Source organism: Myiozetetes cayanensis, unplaced genomic scaffold (genome assembly GCF_022539395.1).
Source record: "Myiozetetes cayanensis isolate MyiCay16 unplaced genomic scaffold, myiCay2020 scf45, whole genome shotgun sequence".
Taxonomy (NCBI): domain Eukaryota; kingdom Metazoa; phylum Chordata; class Aves; order Passeriformes; family Tyrannidae; genus Myiozetetes; species Myiozetetes cayanensis.
In genome coordinates, this window is record NW_026087687.1 from 500,442 (window position 1) to 520,928 (window position 20,487).

The window sequence follows — 20,487 nt, forward strand, 5'->3', positions numbered from 1 at the left end:
CTCCCAGCCCGTGGATCCCCCCTGTGCCTGACCCCCACCCTGTCCCCCAGCCCAGAGCACTGAGTGCCATGGCCAGGCCTTCCTGGGACACCTCCAGGGCTGGGCACTCCAAACCTCCCTGGGCAGCTGTGCCAGGGCCCTCTGTCCCAGCCTGGAATGTCCATGGGGCTGTTGTGAACCAGGGGCAGGACCTGGCACTTGGCCTCACACCAGTGACCTCAGCCCATGGATCCAGCCTGTCCTGATCCCTCTGCAGGGCTTTCCTGCCCTGCAGCAGATCCACATCCCACCCACCCTGGTGTCATCCATGACCTGACTGAGGTGCCCTCGATCCCCTCATCCAGATCATCGATAAAGATGTTAAACAGGTCTGGTCCCAGTGCTGATCCCTGTGTAAGCCACTGGAGCCCATTCCCAGCTGGATGTGACTCCACTCCCCACCTCTCCCTGGGCCATCAGCCAGGTTTAACCCAGTGAAGAACAAATAATAACCCCCAGTGCTGTTCCTATCCATGCACTTCTGCTCTTTGGAGAACTTGGAAAGCCCCACTGGAGGATTTCTAGGCTAAAGGCTGCAACTTCCAGAAGGAATTAGCAGGGGAGGCTGTCCCAGCCCCAGTTACCCAGGAGGAGTGCTCCTTCATCTGGTGCTGGTTGCTGTGGGGGCCGTTGGCGTGGCCTCTCCAGAAGCAGTTCTGGCAGAGCTGGTAGTTGTGGCACTGCTGGCACCGGTACCGGAATCCCATCATGCTCTCACAGTGGCAGTACGAGCACTCCACGGGGTGGAAGACTGGCAGGAGGGGGGAAAAACAAAGAGAAAAAGGTATCAAGTCAAATTTAGGAAAACCTCGAGCACCCCATTTCGTTGCAGCTTCCGAACTACCCCCAGGTCCTTCCCCACTTGTTATTCTGGGCAGGATTTTGAGCGGAATAAACCAAAGATGAAGGTGAGAATGAGATGAAGGAGAATACACCTTACCACAGGAAATGCATCCTGAAAGGTGAGGGACAGGGAACAGAACCAGAACCAGGGCCTCCCCACCCTCACAGCCAACAATTCCTTCCCAGTCTCCCATCTGTCCCTGCCCTCTGGCAGTGGGAAGCCATTCCCTGTGTCCTGTCCCTCCAGCCCTTGTCCAAATTCTCTCTCCAGCTCTCCTGGAGCCCCTTCAGGCTCTGGAAGGGGCTCCAAGGCTCTCCCTGGATCCTTCTCTTCTCCAGGTGAGCCCCCCAGCTCTCCCAGCCTGGATCCACAAGTTCTCCCCCACCTTTTCAAAACTGTCCCTTCCCCTCCCTGGCTCCTGCAATCAGCAGAGATTCCTACTGATAAAAGGGGACAAAAGCACCACAGTGTCCTGAGCCAAAGAGTCCAAACACTGACAGGGGGATCTGGGAAAGCAGTTACACATTCTGATTAAATAAAACCAGAGGCACAACCACCCCAGGGACAGCACTCCACGTCACTCCCTGTCCTGCTACAGGCACAGCCCCAGAACCGTGGGTAAAGAGGAGACTGCAACAACCAGCATCAGGAATATTAGAGCAGGGGCAAGGCACCTGCCAGCAAGATGGAAACCAAAGAGGTGGGAGCTCTTTGGGGTGGCTGCAGAGTCTTTTTTTTGGGGTTTTACTTGTATATCCCATTTACCATTTTCAACATGGGCGAGTCTGTGCATGAGAGGGAGCCACACAAGGCACTGGGGAGGAGGATCAGCCATCAGCGTGTCCAAGAACATGTTTAGCATGATCTTTTTCTGCAAAGAAAAGAGAGAGAGAACTTGATTATATAGAAAAATTCTGATTTTATACACCAAAAAACTTACTTCAGCCTTAAAATTTCTCTATGGCACAACTTGTGCCTGCCAGGAACATTTCACAGACTGTCTTAGAATCCTAGAACCCCAGACTGGGCTGGGTGGGAAGGGACCTTAAATCCCATCCAGTCCCACCCCTGCCATGGGCAGGGACACCTTCCACCAGCCCAGGTTGCTCCAAGCCCCATCTAACCTGGCCTTGGACACTTCCAGGGATCCAGGGGCAGCCACAGCTTCTCTGCCCAACCTGTACCAGGGCCTGCACCACCCTCCCAGGGAGGAATTCCTTCCCAATATCCAATTGGGATAGTAAATTTGGAGCCTCATCGGTTCTGAAATCAAAGGTTGTTTCCCACTGTGTCATATCCCAAATACACTAATTGCTAATTAACTCATATTTAGTGACTACACATCTTACACCTAAATACTGCAGAAATATTTCTGCTGGAACATCACCATGCCCAGAGTCTAAACATTTCATCTGAGGCTTAAGATCACCCAGGTTCATGTTTACAGTTGAGTTAAATACTATTTACATCATCTCAAATAAGAAACAAATCATTGGAACAACTAAATTACAACTGAAATAGACTTAAAAATAAACTGCACGTAAAGAAGGTGTTTATTTGGTGCAGACCCGGCCAACAAGGAAGTGACTCGTTGAAACAAATTGTGAAGAAGCTTTAAAAAAATCCAAAGAAAATAGTAAAAACCCCGTGTTTCATGTTCTGGAAAAGAAATGGCTCATCCCTGCTGCTCCTGGTGGGGAACTGGGGTGTCACTTCAAGGAGGGGAATCAACTACATTGGTGGAAAATCCTTTAATTGCCTCATTTAGGTCGTCTTAAAACTGCTTGGGATATCACCACGCCCACCCTCCCAACCTCCCCAGGCCGTGGGGTTGATGAAGCAGGAATTCCAGAGCCTGGCTGGGAGCTCTTACCTGCTGTGGGAAGCAGGTCCGTACGGAATGCTCCGTGTACCCAAAGGAAGGCCCCTCAAACACGGCCGTTGGGAGTTTCAGAACTTCCTTCAAAAACTGGTCAAACTTGGTAAATATCATTAGTCCGTTGGAATCTGATATCTGAGAGAAAACATCTGTAAGAAAATATAATAAAACCCGATAGTAAATACAGATTTATTATAGCAAAAAATATTTCAATCCATTTGAACCCCAAGGTGTTTCTTTCTGTTTTATCCAGAACATAATTTATCACTTGCTATCACGATAAAATTTATAAATGTGTGTATTGCAACATGCCATGGTACAAATCTTCCTGTTTCCTCCATCTCATCTCATCCAGTCCAGTCCAGAGGAAAGATCCTGCCAGTGCATGAAGTGGGACAGAAAGGGAGCAGAGCAGGATAAATGTTACACAGCATCACACCCTCAAGGTGACGCCACAGAAAACCCCCTGAGCAGCCTCCTCCAATCAAACACAGCTGGCCAAGCCACACACTCAAACCTGGCAGGACTCCAGGTGAATGTGGTGCACCTCAGTGGCGTGGCAATGGAAGGAACACATCACAGGGTCATGGAATCACTGAGGTTGGAGAAGCCCTCCAGGATCACACCGAGCCCCCCCAGCCCAGAGCACTGAGTGCCACGGCCAGGCCTGCCTGGGACACCTCCAGGGCTGGGCACTCCAAACCTCCCTGGGCAGCCCCTGCCAGGGCCTGACCACCCTTTCCAGGGAGAAATTCCTCCTCATGTCCCCCCTGCCCCTCCCCTGGCACAGCTGGAGGCCGTTCCCTCTCCTCCTGGCCCTGTTCCCTGGGAGCAGAGCCCGACCCCCCCCCAGCTCCCCCCTCCTGTCAGGGATTGCAGAGCCAGAAGGTCCCCCCTGAGCCTCCTTTTCTCCAGGCTGAGCCCCCCCAGCTCCCTCAGCCCCTCCTGCTGCTCCAGCCCCTTCCCCAGCAGCCCCCAGGAGCTGGGGTGCACTGACCCCATCCCCAAGGTACAGCACAGGAGTTGTGCAGGAGAGCAGGTGGGAAGGGGAATCAGATTCCATGTTAGATCTGAAATGTTTGGAAGAAATCCCTTCGCTGGGAGGGTGGGCAGGCCCTGGCACAGGTTGCCCAGAGAAGCTGTGGCTGCCCCTGGATCCTTGGAAGTGTCCAACCTGGGCTAGTGGAAGGTGTCCCTGCCTCCACAGGAAATCATCTGTCCCAGAGCCAGTGAAGTGGCCTCAATGACCCTCTCCCAGTCCACCTGTGCTGTCAGACACGGCAGGAGCTGGGAATGCTGTCTGGTCACCTCCTCAGCGTGCAGGAAAACAAGCCTGTAGATGTGCAAGCAGAGAGACCAGGTTCCAACCATTCATAGAGTTTATGAGATGAGAGAGCATTAAAAATACGAGTTTCAGGATTTCCAGAGAGCCTCAAGTTCCAGCCGAGCCAGAGCTGCCAACCTGCTCAGGAAAGGGCTGGAATCAGGGGGACAAGGAACCTGGAAACAGGAGCTGTGTGGTGATGAAGTGAGTCAGGGGGGGGAAGAAAAGGGAGAAACCAAGTCAGCATGCTCATAATGATCAGAAGAAGAAATAAAGAATAAGAGAACAGCTGAGGCAGAGAGATCAGAAGCCTGTTCATCCCAAGAGCAGATGGTCGGGCCGGCACATTCCCGGCATGTTCCTCCCTCCCTGAGAGTGCCTTTGCTCTCAGCAGCCTTTGATGAATTTATTTCCTTCAGTGGAATTGGTTCAAGGAGCAATCGAGGGGTGTGGATGTTGGATACCCCCCACATCCTCTGGGAAAGCTAAAGCAGAACGGGTTTCTGCTCTTCCATCTGTCCCTGCTCCTTCCAGTCGCTGCCCTCGGGTTCCTGTCCTGGAAGGGGAAGGGCACAGCTGGAAGGGGAAGGGAACAGCTGTTTCCTATTCACCACCAAGTTGCTCTCCAGGCTTTAACAGAGCACTGTGTCACACCACCAGTTTTCTCTGCAGGTTGAGCAATCTGCTCCATCTCCTTGTCCAGCAGGATTTGGGGTTTGGATCGTGGGCTGCTCTGCACCACAGCAGACCTGTGCAGGCAGCTGGGGAACACTCCCTGGCTCAGAGAGGGAACACTGGCCATGGCACTCAGTGCTCTGGGCTGGGGGACAAGGTGGCATCACTCACAGGCTGGACTCAGTGGCCTGAGGGCTCTTTTCCAACCTCAGTGGTTCTGGGATTCACAGGGATCCCAGATTCACAGGTCAGTGTCGAGATCGCTGACTCGGCAATAAACGAGCTCCCAGAACTCGATACAAGAAACGTGAGGAAATGCAGTATTTCCCAAAATGGCTGGATTTATGCAGGATACTCACATCTGAGCTTGTCCAGGATTTTCCCACCACACATGGTGGCCAGCATGGCTTTCACTGAGAACACCGTCAGCTTCCCGTGGCCCTCGCTGTGGGAAAGAGCACATGGTGAGGAATTCCAACAGGGAATGGCAATCTCAAAAGTACTTAAGGTCTAGGGAGGAAATGTATAAGTCATTATACTACTATATATATCCATTATTTATATGTCTGCATTAACTACTAAGGTCTGCCAAAGCTATTTAATGTAACATTCAGACAGGGATAACGCCAGCATTTTTAATGCACTGGAAGAGTTAACAAGTGTCTAATCACAAATCACATTTCCTTGCAGAATTATGAAAAATCCCCAGACAAAGAGCCTCCCATTTGTACTGTCCATCCCATAACTCTTCTATAAAACAGTGCTAATTCACTTTTCCATTAAAATACATTTTTCATTGTAAACCTCATTTTTATCTCTGCTGCCCTTTGTTAGTGCCTTTGAACTTTTACTCCTTAATTTAAACTCTGATGCCCAAGCACACATTTCACTCTCAAAGCACCTGAACTGACAGGGAACAGAGAATTTGTGTGAGATCCTGGAGATACCACATGGAACAGGGACACTGGGAACAGCGTTCAGTGGCACCTCAAGGGATTAAAGATGCAGAGGCACATTTGGGGAAGCACTTCTGGATCAGCAAGAGAGAAGGGATTGGCTCTGTGGAAAGCAGGAAAGAGCCATCCAGCACAGTAGGATAAGTAGGGACAGACATGGGGGTTATTCCTGCTTCCAGGAGGAAGTTAAAGAAGAGATGCTGAGGGAGTGAAGGCACCAGGAGCACAGGAGGAGGCCTGGAGGGTTAAAGCACAGCACAGCTGGGCAGAGGTGGGGAAAAGCTGCTGGAATTCTGAACAAGCTACTGGCAGACAGAACTGCCCTGAGCCCCTGTCCTGACTACACACAGTGCAGTGCAGACTGACCCCCACCAAGGAACTCAGAGGTGCATGTTAAGGGACAAACCCCACTCAAATAAATTCAAATGCCTGCCATTAAAGGGGTTGGACAGGTAACTTGTACTGGCATGGAAAGCACATTGATGGGGGAAACACGTGAGGAGTGTGGGGAGAGATCCAGAGAAACCAGAAATACTTCTGAGGGAGTCTACAAAGAGCTGGAGAGGGACTCTGGAAAAGGGATGGAGGGACAGGACACAGGGAATGGCTTCCCACTGCCAGAGGGCAGGGAGAGATGGGATATTGGGAGGGAATTCCTGGCTGTGAGGGTGGGCAGGCCCTGGCACAGGTTGGGCAGAGAAGCTGTGGCTGCCCCTGGATCCCTGGAAGTGTCCAAGGTCAGGCTGGACGGGGCTTGGAGCAACCTGGGATGGTGGAAGGTGTCTCTGCCCGTGGCAGAGGGGGGAGGGATTAAATGAGCGTTAAAGTTGCTTCCCACCCAAACCATCCTAAAATTCCAGGATTCAGTGGGAAGGAGATGGGCATTAACATGTCTTGGACACTGTGAAGAACAGGACTATTTGAAGTGGATTTTGGCTCATGAAGGACAAGGTCTAACGTCAACAACGGATGAGCAACCAGTGGAGACACCAAGGAAGCAACCAAATCTCTTTTAACTCCCTTTTGTACTCAGAGTTAATATGGACATATTATTCTCTGGTAACATCTCCCATTCCATGGTGAGGAAAAGGCTCTCAGGCTGAGAAGTTCCTGAAGTACAAGGGGCTGTTTCTCTAATACAGACTCAGCAGCTTTCAAACATTCTCTCTGCAGAGGAGAGACAATCTCCTGGAGCCACAGCTGTGGGAAGCTCTGGGAAAAGGAACGGTGATCCCAGGACCATCACTTTGTGATACCCAGCACCCTTTAACTGCTGCTGGAAAAAACTAAACTAAGGGAGAAAATTAAACACATTCTGTATTTACTTCAAGAAACATAAAAAGAATAAAGTTCACAGCAAGGTAAAGATCTCAACTGTCCTATTTTGTTTCTTTTGTCTTTACAAGAGCTTCCCCAAAGGAACAAGTTGGCACTCCCTCTGCGTGTGGAAAATGACTTCATTACAGGGAATCTGAGATGGTTTGAGTGCCTGCCATGTGCAGGGACACCTCCCACCAGCCCAGGTTGCTCCAAGCCCCGTCCAACCTGGCCTTGGACACTTCCAGGGATCCAGAGGCAGCCACAGCTTCTCTGCCCAACCTGTGCCAGGGCCTGCCCACCCTCACTGGGAGAGATTCCCTCCTAATATCCCATCTCTCCCTGCCCTCTGGCAGTGGGAAGCCATTCCCCTTGTCCTGGCACTCCAGGTCCTTGTAAATAGTCTCTCTCCATCTTTCCTGTTGGCTCCTTCAGGTCCTGGAAGGCCACAGTCAGGTCACTCCAAAGCTTCTCTTCTCCAGGCTGGACAATCCCGGCTCTCTTGGCCTTTCCTGATGGCAGAGCTGCTCCATCCTCTGATCATCTTGGGGCCTCCTCTGGACTGTCCCCAGCAGCTCCACGTCCTTGTGCTGCTGTTCCCCAGGGCTGGGGCAGCTCTGCAGGGGGGTCTCAGCTGAGGGGGCAGAGGGGCAGGATCCCCCCAGCCCTGCTGCCCACGATCCCTGTGGGACCAGCCCAGGGCATGCCCGGAATTGGTGTCCAAAAAGTTCATCCTCTTCAAGCCTTGGCTTCCCCTTCTATCTGAGCAAAGCTCAGCTGCAAATTCAAACCTCCAGTCTCAGCTGCCCCCTTTCACTTTTCAATACACATTGACTTTATATCAAAGCAGAGTTCAGGTTTGAGTTATTCTTGAGTTAAATCAAGCCCCCAAAGCCAAAAGTGCCTCTTCACAGGACACAAAATTGTCCTTGCAAAGGAGATCCTGGTGCCATCAGACACTGGGCTCCTGCTAACATTGTTCATGCATCAAGAAAACCCCCAAACTGCTCCCCTGCAATCTGACAGAGAGGCAGTTCTTGAGCAATTTGCCCAAACCTTTGCACCAATGCCATTCCATCTGCTGGATTCCCAGCAGAAAGAAAAAAAAGGCAAAACTTCCCACATGATTTTGAATCTCCTGTAAAATCCAGGACTGGAAACAGAACTGGGGACGTGTTTGAGTCAGACCAGGCCTGTGTATCTGAGGCTCTTTCCTCAACCTCTAGGTGCTCCTGACCAGGGCTCTGCAGCAGACACCCCCAGCAGGGATGTCCATGTGGATCTCTCACTCATCCCGACTCAAACTCCAGCTGGCTCCTCATCTGGCCCCAGAGCAGCTCCCACTGCCTGCCTGTCCCTCCCAGAGCCACTACAGCATTCCAGCTGTGCCAGCTCTCCCACCACGTCCTCTCCAGAGGAATCAGAGCCCAGAGTCCTCCTTCTGGGGCACCCAGTCAGGCTGAATTCCCAGGAAAGACTGAGAGCCTGCTGAGCTGTTGGCATTGCCCAGGGAAGCTGTGGCTGCCCCATCCCTGGAAGTGTTCCAGGACAGGTTGGACGGGGCTTGGAGCAACCTGGAATAGTGGGAGTGTCCCTGCCCATGGCAGGGGATGGCACTGGATGAGCTTTAAGGCCCCTTCCCACCCAGACTGTCCCATGACTGTCACTGTACCTGTCTGGCAGAAAGCTCAAGGCTCTGTGACCTCCCACCAGCACAGCTGGGAGGAGCTCCAGCACTCTGTGCCTTCCAGCAGCACAGCCTGCCCAGGGATGCAATTCCAGCAGCACAGCCTGCCCAGGGATGCAATTCCAGCAGCACAGAGCCTGCCCAGGATGCAATTCCAGCACAGAGCCTGCCCAGGATGCAATTCCAGCAGCACAGAGCCTGCCCAGGATGCAATTCCAGCAGCACACAGAGCCTGCCCAGGATGCAATTCCAGCACACAGCCTGCCCAGGGATACAATTCCAGCACAGAGCCTGCCCAGGATGCAATTCCAGCACAGAGCCTGCCCAGGATGCAATTCCAGCAGCACAGAGCCTGCCCAGGATGCAATTCCAGCAGCACAGCCTGCCCAGGGATGCAATTCCAGCAGCACAGAGCTGGCCCAGGATGCAATTCCAGCACACAGCCTGTCCAGGATGCAATTCCAGCAGCACAGAGCCTGCCCAGGATGCAATTCCAGCAGCACAGAACCTGTCCAGGGTGCAATTCCAGCAGCACAGCCTGCCCAGGATGCAATTCCAGCAGCACAGAACCTCCCCAGGATGCAATTCCAGCACACAGCCTGCCCAGGGATACAATTCCAGTAGCACAGAACCTGCCCAGGATGCAATTCCAGCAGCACAGAACCTGCCCAGGGATGCAATTCCAGCAGCACAGCCTGCCCAGGGATACAATTCCAGTAGCACAGAGCCTCCCCAGGATACAATTCCAGCAGCACAGAACCTGCCCAGGATGCAATTCCAGCAGCACAGAACCTGCCCAGGATACAATTCCAGCAGCACAGCCTGCCCAGGGATACAATTCCAGCACAGAGCCTGCCCAGGATGCAATTCCAGCAGCACAGCCTGCCCAGGATGCAATTCCAGCACAGAGCCTGCCCAGGATGCAATTCCAGCAGCACAGAACCTGCCCAGGATGCAATTCCAGCAGCACAGATGTGCATTTTTCCAAACTAACTGTCTGCCATGTTGCTGAACTCCTGGAGAGGGAGCCCCAGCCCGGCCTCTCCTCGTGTTCCTGGCTCTCCCACGCAGCATCCCAGCTTCCCCCTCAGCTCCAAGTGCCAGGCAGAGGAAGGAAAAGGGAAGCTGCTGCACTGTGCTGGGATCCAAAGTGCTGCTGGGGTTGCAGAAAAGGCAGAGCTTGCAGGGTTGGGGAAAAGTGGAGGACAAATCCCACCTGTAACTAAAGCCCTGATCTTTTGAGGCAGCTCCCCAAAACATGACCATTTCTGGTTTTATACTGTTATGTCTTCCAGTGTGATCTGAGAGTAACTAAACCCTCGGCCAAGCCTTACAACTTGTCTCTCAGTTAAGGCCAAATCAGATCAGAAACCCCCTCCTGGCTCTGCTGTCACAGTGTCCCTGCTCTGGGCTTTGTGCTGGTTTATCCATCCTCAGTGAGACAGGGATTGCTCCGAGGGCTTGGACTTTTGGGGGACAAGCCCAGCTTCTGTTTTAGTGGCAAGAAGAAGTTGTCACATTAGGAAAGGATCAAAGCCTGGACATCACAAACAGACCAACTATTTGGCACGTTCATTGCTGGGGGCTGTCTTGGGTAAAACCCCTCATTGGGGCAAGAGCAGAATTCAGATCCCACTGAAACAACAGCTGATGCTGAAAACAAGAAGACCAAAAGTAAGAAGTGCCAACCCCAGCAAAGGATCTGCAGAGCCCACAGAGGCACAGCTACCCCAGATCAGCAGAGCAAACCCTGAAGAAATAGGCTGTGAAAGAAACTCCTAAGAACCAGACACGAGGAAATGCCTGGACAGAACCCTGAGCAAGAAATGCAGCTGCTCCCAGCCAGGAAGTGAGAACTGGCCCTTGTGGGGTCACAGCACATTAGCAGGGGATACAAACTGACTGTCCCAACAAGGCAGCGTCAGAAAAGGGTCCTTTTGAGCGATTTTCAGTAGAACACACTCACTCCTCACCCCAGTGCCAAACCAGCAGGAGGTCCCATCGTGCCCTGCCGCAGCAGCACCGTGTCCCTCCACACCCAGCTCAGCCCACGGCTCCCACCCGTCCCACAGGGCTCCAGATCCCTTCAGGAAGCACTGTCTGAGAGCTGCTGTGGCCCTGCCAGCGTCTGCAGGCCCCACTGTGACACATTAACCACACAACCCCACGGCCCTGAGCTCAGCATGCACCCCGACTGCCAGGCTCCTGCTTGGACAGCAAACAGGGCAAGGACAAACTGGAGCAGTTACTAGCCTGTCATATGCTGCTATCATGAAGTTGAGGAGGAGGCTGATGGATTGCTCTACACTGATTTGGTGAGTAGAAGGAAGGCGTTTGTTTAGCTGGTAGTAGATGGATGAAATGATTGTTTCTAGCCGGGACACGTTGATCTCTGTGTTATGATCCAGAGTGTTAAGGCCATTATCTCGGAAGGCTTCAATCATATTCCAGATATCAACAAGATGAACTAAAAACAAAGGAAAAAAAATTAACTTCTATTCTGTAAGGCATGCAAGGTCACTCTGATGGCACCGCTTATGAAAACCGTGTTAGCTTTTCTTTAGAATGAGAAGTTATTTGTATTCAAAGCGAGAGAACAGACTCCTGAGCTCACACTCACAGCTGTGCAAAGGAACAGAGCAGTGCCCAGGCACCTCACGTGCCTTTCATTCCACCCTTCAACATCTGGTGCTCTGTCAGCAGCGATTCCTAGAGGAGCAAAGCCATCCCCCCAGCATGCAGTGTGTGTTTTAGCAGAGTTAGAGACATCAGCCACAAGCCCTCCCTGGGAGGGTGGGCAGGCCCTGGCACAGGTTGCCCAGAGAAGCTGTGGCTGCCCCTGGATCCCTGGAAGTGTCCCAGGCCAGGCTGGATGGGGCTTGGAGCACCCTGGTCTAGTGGAAGGTGTCCCTGCCCATGGCAGAGGTGGGGCTGGATGAGCTTTAAGGTCCTGCCAAACCCCCAACATTCCATGATTCCCCGATACTCTAAATTCACTACAGATTGTTTACAGTAATTTTGAACACCCTCATGCTGACTAGCAGAGTCTTGAAGGAGGAACTTGATGTTCCAGTTGAACTGTGACTGTTTCCAGTTGATCCAGTTGCCAAATCCTGAGCATAACACAGGTCTAGAACTCCAAAGCATTTTTCCAAATTACCCTGCCATATATAAACACATATCTAAGGAGTGCTAACAACAGGGAGGAAACATTTCCCCAACCACAGTTTGGGAAAATCTGCAGAACCACTTTGAATAGTACTTTGAAATGTTTCAAAGCTCTAAGCTATGCATGACAGTGGAGAAGACATCTAAGGATCAACAGCAATCCAAACTGAACACGACCCAGCAGCTGCAGAGGACAGACCTGTGTGCTCACCACTCCTGGGATCTCCCCAAAAAAAGGGTGAGCTTGAACATTTCTTACATTCAACTTGCCTTCGTATTTCTCACGTAAAAGCCACGACAAGGACAGAGGCCAAGCTGTGACCCCCACCCTGGATCAGCCTGTGGCCCAGGCACAGCTCAAACTGCGCAGCCTCATCCTCAGATCCAGGGATGGCAAAGGCTGCTCAGGGCAGGGCAGCAGTGAACTGGGCCCACTGCAACGTACCACAGCCAGCACTTCCTAACCCCTCTCTGCTGCTACAGAGATTTTTAACTCTGAGCCATGAACCAACAGCCAGGAACCAACACTTTTTGCCCAGGATTGGGAAATCTCTGAGCCATCCACCCAGTGAATGGTCACCACAGCCCCGTGACACAGGGGCACTGTGCAGGGACAGGTGTGCTCCCCAGGACACCTCAGCTCTTCTCCTGGCCCCCACCACGCCAGACACAGCAATTCCTCTGCCCTGGCAGGCGGGATCTGCTCCTGCACACGTCGACTCGTCCAGCGTTTCGCTGGGTCCAACTCGGGCAGAATGCCAAGCGTCCCACCCGTTCACCTGGGATTCACCTCTGCTTTGGGGAGCTACCCAAGCTCAGAGGGCCGTGGAAGAGAAGGAGAAAACTCACACTGACAGTGGGGCATGAACTTGCAGAATTCTCTGTGGTTGCTCCACGTCACAAGGACCACCCGGACACCTTCCCACAGGGACCGCCCTGTGCCTGCCGGCAGCTGCTCTGTGCTACCCCAGCGTGGGACAGCCCCTCAAACAGCCCAAGCTGCCTGCACCCAGCAACGAGGGCAACGAAACACATCACGCTGGCCCTTGCACTTTACATTTTCTGAACATTAAAGAATTAACCTGAAGAGATTGTGGAGCATCGGACGAAGATCGCCGCCTCTTTTTAACTACACATGTAATCTCTGTTTCGTTTGAGTAACAACTGCCACTGCCTGACAAAATGTTTACTCTCCAAACACTCAGAACTGGCAGGGGTGGAGGTGTGAAACATGCACGAGCTCTGCCTGCAGACCAAGGGTGCCCACGACTTACGGTTACAGCGTTTCTGCACGAAGCGCAGCTTGCAGGCCGTGCGGTACGTGGAGAGCCTGATGACATCGAAGTTCTGGGCTCCTGGGAACAAACACAAGGTGTTGTTGCTCCTTCCTCTGTCACACTCAGCTTACTGAGAACAGTATGAGTGACTCCTCACAGGTATTCTCCTGTGGGGCACACGAGGGAGGGGATCCTGCCCCTCTGCCCCCTCAGCTGAGACCCCCCTGCAGAGCTGCCCCAGCCCTGGGGAACAGCAGCACAAGGACGTGGAGCTGCTGGAGACAGCCCAGAGGAGGCCACGGAGATGCTGCCAGGGCTGGAGCCCCTCTGCTCTGGAGCCAGGCTGGGAGAGCTGGGGGGCTCACCTGGGGAAGGGAAGGATCCAGGGAGAGCTGAGAGCCCCTTCCAGAGCCTGCAGGGGCTCCAGGAGAGCTGGAGAGGGACTGGGGACAAGGAATGGAGGGACAGGACACAGGGAATGGTTTCCCACTGCCAGAGGGCTGGGAGAGGTGGGAGATTGGGAAGGAATTCTTGGCTAGGAGGGTGGGCAGGCCCTGGCACAGAGCTGCCCAGAGGATCTGTGGCTGCCCCTGGATCCCTGGAAGTGTCCAAGGCCAGGTCAGATGCCAAGGTCTGCTCTTGGCTCACATGAGCAGTTTTATGTTGGCCAACAACTAAAGGTCCCTGAAAGCACCAATTTTACACATCTGCATCTTCTCTGGGTAAGAAACTCACCTGGAAAAGAAAAACGTTGATGTTGACTCTGAAGGGAAATATTCCACCAAAGGACAGGTGGAGTTTGAATACCTGTGAGCTGTGCCAGGGAGGTTTTGGCTGGATCTCAGGAAAGGTCCTTCCCCCAGAGGGTGGTTGGGCACTGAACAGGCTGCCCAGGGAATGGGCACGGCCCCGAGGCTGCCAGAGCTCAGGGAGGGTTTGGACAACGCTCTGAGGGACAGGGGGGGATTGCTGGGGTGTCTGTGCAGGGCCAGGGGTTGGACTGGATGATCCTTGGGGGTCCCTCCCAAGCCAGGATATTTCCTGATTCTGTGACCTCAGGCTTCTCCCAGTGATGACTGAAGAGCCTCACACAGAAAGGTCGTTGGGAACATCCACACACCAGCACTTCAACTGGTCATGAACAGCCACAGCCAGAGCTGCACAAACACCCCTTGGATGGAGAGAACCAGAATTCTGAGTATTTTTAACCACTTAGCCAAAGGTAAAATCCTGGAGGTGGCCCTCTGTACTAAATGATCCTAAGATGAGAACAACCCTTGGAAGTGATGAGATAAAAGCGATACCCCGAGGCACCAGTCAAGGTGATTCCAGTGGGGATGTGCTACTGGGTTGCCAAAGGTTCTGAGGAGCTTCCCTCCAGCACACCAGCCTGGGCAACAGGAAGAATTTCTTCATGGAAAGGGTTGGGCTTAAAGGTCCTTTCCCTCCCAAAACATCCCACGATTCTATGATAAAAATGCTGCTCTGGGAATACTTCAACAAAACAGCGGTTTTAAGAAAGGCCTCCCTCAGTTTGTAACCGGAATTAAGGACACGCTGGCCTAATCCAGAAATGTCCTTCAGCCCTGTGTTCCCCCAGGACAGCAGGGTAAGGGGATGGCATGAAAACATGCAGTGTTTTACCAACCACAGCCTCTCTGCCAGAGAGCCATCCTGCACAAACCAACCCACATTTCTCTCCTGAGTCCCACCAGCACTGTAGGGCCATTTTTAATTCTTTTAAGGCCAAATGTGCTCTGTCTGTTGTCACCATTTGTTTCAATGGTTGTCCACAAACTTCAGATATTGCCATAGATGAGAAATGTGAATGTTCCTTAAAGAAGGAGCTTCCCAAAACCTCGGAATGAATGACCTTCCTGGCAGGTGTGACCCACCTTCTGCACTCTCCTCCTGACCAGCTGCCAGGAGCACTCTGCATCTCTTCCCCTGGGCGAGGCAACGCCTTGGGGAACAGGAGGTGAACGATCTGCTCAAGCTCCCGGTACAGAACAAACGACGTTATGTCTTCAAAGCTCCTACTTACTCATTTCCATGAACAGCTGCCTCTTCTCTGCCATGGTCCTCCTCCTCTTCCCACTCTCCTCAATCATCCTGGAGACAGAAATGGCAAACGCTGTTTGTGTCAGAATTGCTGCTACGAGAGCAACTTGCTGCGAACAACGCGGTTTTGTCCCTCAACCGAAACAGTCTGATCCATTTGGTGACTGGAAAGACCAGCAGAAAGACAGGATCTCTCATAATTATCCTGTTCCACAACACACACACACACTTCAGGCTCGTTAGCACCCTCTGGGGGGAGGGGGGGCACAGGAAACATTAACTCTGAACGTTTTAATTGCTCATGCTAAGTTTGAAAAGCTCGGGGCAGCATTAATACATACACAGAAATACCACTCGTGGAATGCCTTTGTGTTCAAAGGGGGGTTTGTTTGCAAAACAAAGAGCAAGCCGAGCCTAAAAAGGTGATCTGGGGGCCTTTGGGGTGCAGGAGGAGAAAGCACATCCCACTCCTTCCCTGGGCTGCCAGAGGTCAGGGACAGCCCTGTTCCCTGCAGGACCACAGGCTCACTGAGGCTGCAAAAGACCTCCCAGGATTTGGGGGGATGTTGGGGTTGGGGGGTTCTTGTCTTTAAAGGAAACTTGTAAAAATTCATTTCACTTTGAAACCCAGTAATGCCTGAGCTCAAATCATACTTGTCAGGGAAGTAAAGGACTTAAACACAATTAAGTTGGAAATAAAAACATGTTATGTTGGTGGCACAGGCCTCCCTTTCTCAGGAAAACTTTAAAGGAGTGACAGCAACAGAAAGCAACTTGTAGCCCAAGGGCAGAGGGCAGAGGACAATTCAGCACCTCTCATGGCACTCTACAGTCCTAAAAGATGCTGAATTTCAGTAAACTCCAGTGAAAAAAAGCAAGTTAATTCAGTTATCATGCAAAAATCTAATTTATAATTTACTTAATTACTAAATTATTCTCCTGTTACCAACTTATGGCTTAAAACTTAGGTTTAAACCAGTGGTTTAAAAACCATTAAATACGGTTTTTAAGTGTCTAAGACCTAAGGACCAAAGGAAAGCACCTCAGTGGCATTTGTTGAGGAGATGTTAAAAGTTTCTCTTCCTTTTCAGGTTCCCAAAATAAATTCGTTTTATTAAGTTCAATGAACACATTCAAAGGGAGTATCTCAGCCAAGGTTTCTCCCCAGGAACTCACCTGTCCCTCACTGCAGGCAGGAGCAGGAGTTCAGTGTCCTGGACACTGGGACTCTGTCCCTGAGATTCATCTTGTCCAAGCTCCAGGTACCCTCACACACTGCCCCAAGCGCCAGAATTTTTGGAATATTTATCTTCATTTCCCCATCACATAAATTATGCAGGTCACCTTGAAGCCCACCAGGTACTGTCCCTGAAATCCCCTTTATTCCCACTACACCCCTGTAAATTCCACAGCAAGGGACTCCAAGGGGCAGAAATCCCCTTGGAGGACTGGATGAAATCACGTGAAATAGTGACTTCATGTTTTAAACTGGTTTTAGGAGAGGTTATTTTACCAACATATAAGGGACAATAACACTTGAATCTCCTGCAACACCAGGAAAAACAAAGATAACACAAAATCTCCCTCTCCCTGGGCTTTGGGCACATGTCCCTCATCCCTCCCTTTCCCTACAGACACCTCAGTCCTACAGTTATCAAATCCCAGAGTGGTTTGGCTGGGAAGAGACCTTAAATCCCACCTTGTTCCACCCTCTGCCATGGGCAGGGACACCTCCCACCAGCCCAGGGTGCTCCAAGCCCCTTCCAACCTGGCCTGGGACACTTCCAGGGATCCAGGGGCAGCCACAGCTTCTCTGGGCATCCTGGCACAGAGAGGCCCCTGCAGGGCTCAGGATGGGAGCTTCAGGGGTCATTCAGGGTGCAGGGGCACCTCACAGAGCACTGACACACAGAATTCGGGTTCAACAGGTCAGACTAACCGGGACAACACACTCCTAAAATTCCAGAGGAGCCAGTGTTCTCCACAAGGAAAACGAGTGATCTGTTCACATCACCCCTGAAATGAACCTGATTGAGGCACCTGCTTTGTCCATGATCCCAGGATCATTTGGGTGGGAAAAGCCCTCCCAGCCCATGGATCCCCCTGTGCCCCATGCCCACCCTGTCCCCCAGCCCAGAGCACTGAGTGCCACGGCCAGGCCTGCCTGGGACACCTCCAGGGCTGGGCACTCCAAACCTCCCTGGGCAGCTGTGCCAGGGCTGGACAGCCCTTTCCAGGATGGAATTGTTCCCAGTATCCAACCTGAACCTCCTTCTGGGCAACCCTAGGCCATTTCCCCTTATCCTGTCACTTGTCTCCTGGGAGAAGAGACCAACCCCCACGTCACTGGCAGATCCTTGGAAATGGCCTATGAAATCTATCAGAATAATTGACAAACCTGGTGTTAGTTCCTGAACAAGGAGATACAGAAGGATCCCTCGGGGATGACGCTGGGAAGAGGCAAGATGGAAAGTCTTTCTCAAGTTCAAAACAGGAATGAACCAAACCCACAGTAACTGCAGCTATGTTTAGGATGCAAATTACAGAGCTGGGCTCACGGCACAGGGAGGGGAAGCAGCAGCTTGTCCTGCACTGGTTGGGTTGGATGTTTGGAGTGGGGAACAGGTTTGGGGTTTTGGGGGGGATTTTTTGGGTGGTTGTGCCATGTAGGTTTTTTAAACACTGGTGGCACAGCGGGTGAGAAAAGTGCCAGGAAACACACACAGACTGGAACGTGGCAGCCAAGAGCTCTTGGGGTGGCTGCTCACATTCCACGGGCACACGGGGGGAAAACCCCTCAAATACAGCAGCAGGGAACCCCTGGATCCCAGAGTGGTTTGAGTGGAAAGGCACCCTAAAGTTCAGCCCATTCCACCCCCTGCCATGGGCAGGGACACCTCCCACCATCCCAGGTTGCTCCAAGCCCCGTCCAACCCGGCCTTGGACACTTCCAGCAACGGGGAGTTCAATATTCAGCTTAGAGCACACCAAGATGTCGCACCTTAGAAAACTGCAGGTGAGTGTGTTTGATGAAAACCTCCACAATCCTGCCATTTCCCTTTATCCTTTCACCTTGTTCCCCCTCCCTCAGGAGCAACACAAGCAACTCTTGTTTAACACAGTTAACAGAAAACCTAATTTATAAATTCCACGCCAGTTAAATGTGGAAACTCCTACACTCAGCCCCCACCTCAAATGGAACTGCACCGTGAAAACTTTACTGATCTCCCTCGTTCAAATTTTTTTGTTTTTCTTTTCTTGTTTATATTCCACTCTTCTGTTGCAGGGTTCTCCCTTTTCCTTACCTTTAAAGGCTCTCTCCTACCCCAGAGCACAGGATGACAGCGCCCCACATTCCTGCAGATGCCAGCCAGGTGCTCCCAGGATTCAGGCCAATACTACAGGACCTTTCTTAGCAGGTTTCGCTCTTCTTGGAGCTCATCAGCTGTAGGTAACGGCCCAAGGGAGCAGCTTCGGCTCCTCCAGCTGAAGGGGGTTCAGCTCAGCCTCTCCACTCCTGCCCAACTGCTCCTATTTTGGACCTCCTGCTCCTCTAGGAACTCTGTCGTTTGGCTTTCATACCTGCAATTCCAGGGGCTTCCTCACTGCTTCTGGATGACTCCAATTTACTCATTAAGTCACTTAATCGGCCAAAGATTTTTTTTCTTACGGTCAATTTTATTTTATTTCCACCTTTAAGATACACTCCAAAGGAGACTCTGACCTTTACGATTTGATAACCATCTCCAGGCAGTGGTTTGCACTGCAACTCAGCCTCATCAGCCAAAGAAAACAGGAATAGAAAAAGAAAAAAAAAGTTAATTTACAAATTATTAAATCTGAGTTCGTTCAGATTCTTGATGTTGCATTTTAGTAGCAGAAATGATATTTAACTGCAGTTGCTGCACGAGGATAAAACTGTGCTCATACCTGTCTATGCTCAGAAATGACTCCTGGGGGCACAGGTGGATCCGAGCTGTGCTCGGCACACACTGGGGGAAGTTCAGCGACATTCTGCCATTTTTCTGATTGGGAGGAACAGATACTCCTCATGGCTCAAGGAAAAGCTTTCAATCCCTCTTAAAAATAGAATTGGGATGAAGATCTTGAATAAAAACTCAGGGCGTACCGGTACTGGCAGGAGAAGTTACTGCCTTCCATCTGGTTTGGACTTCAACTCACATTTTACCATGAATAGTTTAAAATAATTTCTGAACTGTAATAAATATTTTGTTGAAGTATAAAATTAAATTTATTTATTATATAAAAGTGTTTACATTTAGTCATCTTAGATTTCAGTAAAAATATTTCAGTAAAAATAAAAAATATTTCAGTAAAAATATTCTTTCCTAATTTGGACAAAGACCCCTCAAAGACTGCTTTCATTCCCTCATCTCCCTCTGTGGATGCTTTTACTCATTTCTTTGCTCTTCAGGCTCACAGTTCATATTCCAATCTCCCTTTTCTCAGCAGTCAAACATTAATATAACTGATTAAAACCACTTCTTTGTTCCCCTAAACCTCTTCCTAGGGGGAAAAAACTGATCTACAAGTGATTCCAGGGGGACACATCTAACCCCGGGAGGGGAAAAGATAAACCTTTTATATATATTCAAGTGGCCTGGCAACATCTTCTTATAAAGGCTTTTTCAACCATTTCTGACAATTTTTCCAGTTTAACTTCCAATTTCCAAGTCTGTTCCCACCACGGCAGGGATAAGTAACTGAAGTAGAACCGACTGTGCACAAAAGTAGGAAAGGTACTTTAAAATGTTATTTTTGCGTGTCCAGCAAGTACAGGAGCATCTCTGGGAACCAACATGCACCTTCCAGCAGCAGCTGCCCCAAGTCCTGAAGGACCAGATCTCCCACAGATGTTTTTACGGGCTCTGGACTCAAATGCTTGTGTGAGACCTTCACACACCAAAACTCACTTCAGCCTAGAAGGGTGTGAGCGAAAAACCCACTTGGCCAAGAGCCAGGGAGTGGATTATAACTCCTCAGTGATTATAACTCTGCAGTGAAATTCTATCCAAACCAAAGGTTCCTTTTTTTTTACCCCCACAAATGCAGTGGATCCAAAGCTGGTTTGGAAGATTCTGCAAAACCTGCCCATACGACACAGCAAACTTCATTAAACATGAACAGGCATTGAAGTAGTTTAGGGGAAGAAAAATGAGTACTAAAAAATAAAGCTTTCCCTTCTCCACGCTTTGCCATTCCTGTCGGAGCTGTAAGGTTGCCCAAGGCGTGAGATGCC

General features: G+C 51.1%; 1 protein-coding gene across 12 annotated transcripts in view; it reads right to left on the bottom strand.

Moving 5' to 3' along the window:
* DTNB (dystrobrevin beta) overlaps positions 1 to 20,487 on the bottom strand; it is a 140,553-nt gene that overhangs the window by 101,686 nt on the left and 18,380 nt on the right. For 10 of the 12 annotated variants that reach the window (XR_007630746.1, XR_007630745.1, XM_050330863.1 and 7 more), the window contains exons 3-9: positions 15,211 to 15,278; positions 13,164 to 13,244; positions 10,975 to 11,188; positions 5,121 to 5,206; positions 2,757 to 2,911; positions 1,649 to 1,754; positions 624 to 790 (exon numbers count right to left, since the gene is read on the bottom strand). Coding sequence is in view for 10 of the 12 variants with exons in the window: in XM_050330863.1 (XP_050186820.1) it covers positions 624 to 790; positions 1,649 to 1,754; positions 2,757 to 2,911; positions 5,121 to 5,206; positions 10,975 to 11,188; positions 13,164 to 13,244; positions 15,211 to 15,277 (876 nt within the window). In the remaining 2 variants the exon portion in view is untranslated. Of the gene's footprint in view, positions 1 to 623; positions 791 to 1,648; positions 1,755 to 2,756; positions 2,912 to 5,120; positions 5,207 to 8,706; positions 8,761 to 10,974; positions 11,189 to 13,163; positions 13,245 to 15,210; positions 15,279 to 20,487 lie in introns of those variants that run through there. The other 2 variants (XM_050330869.1, XM_050330870.1) reach the window with 2 other exon arrangements.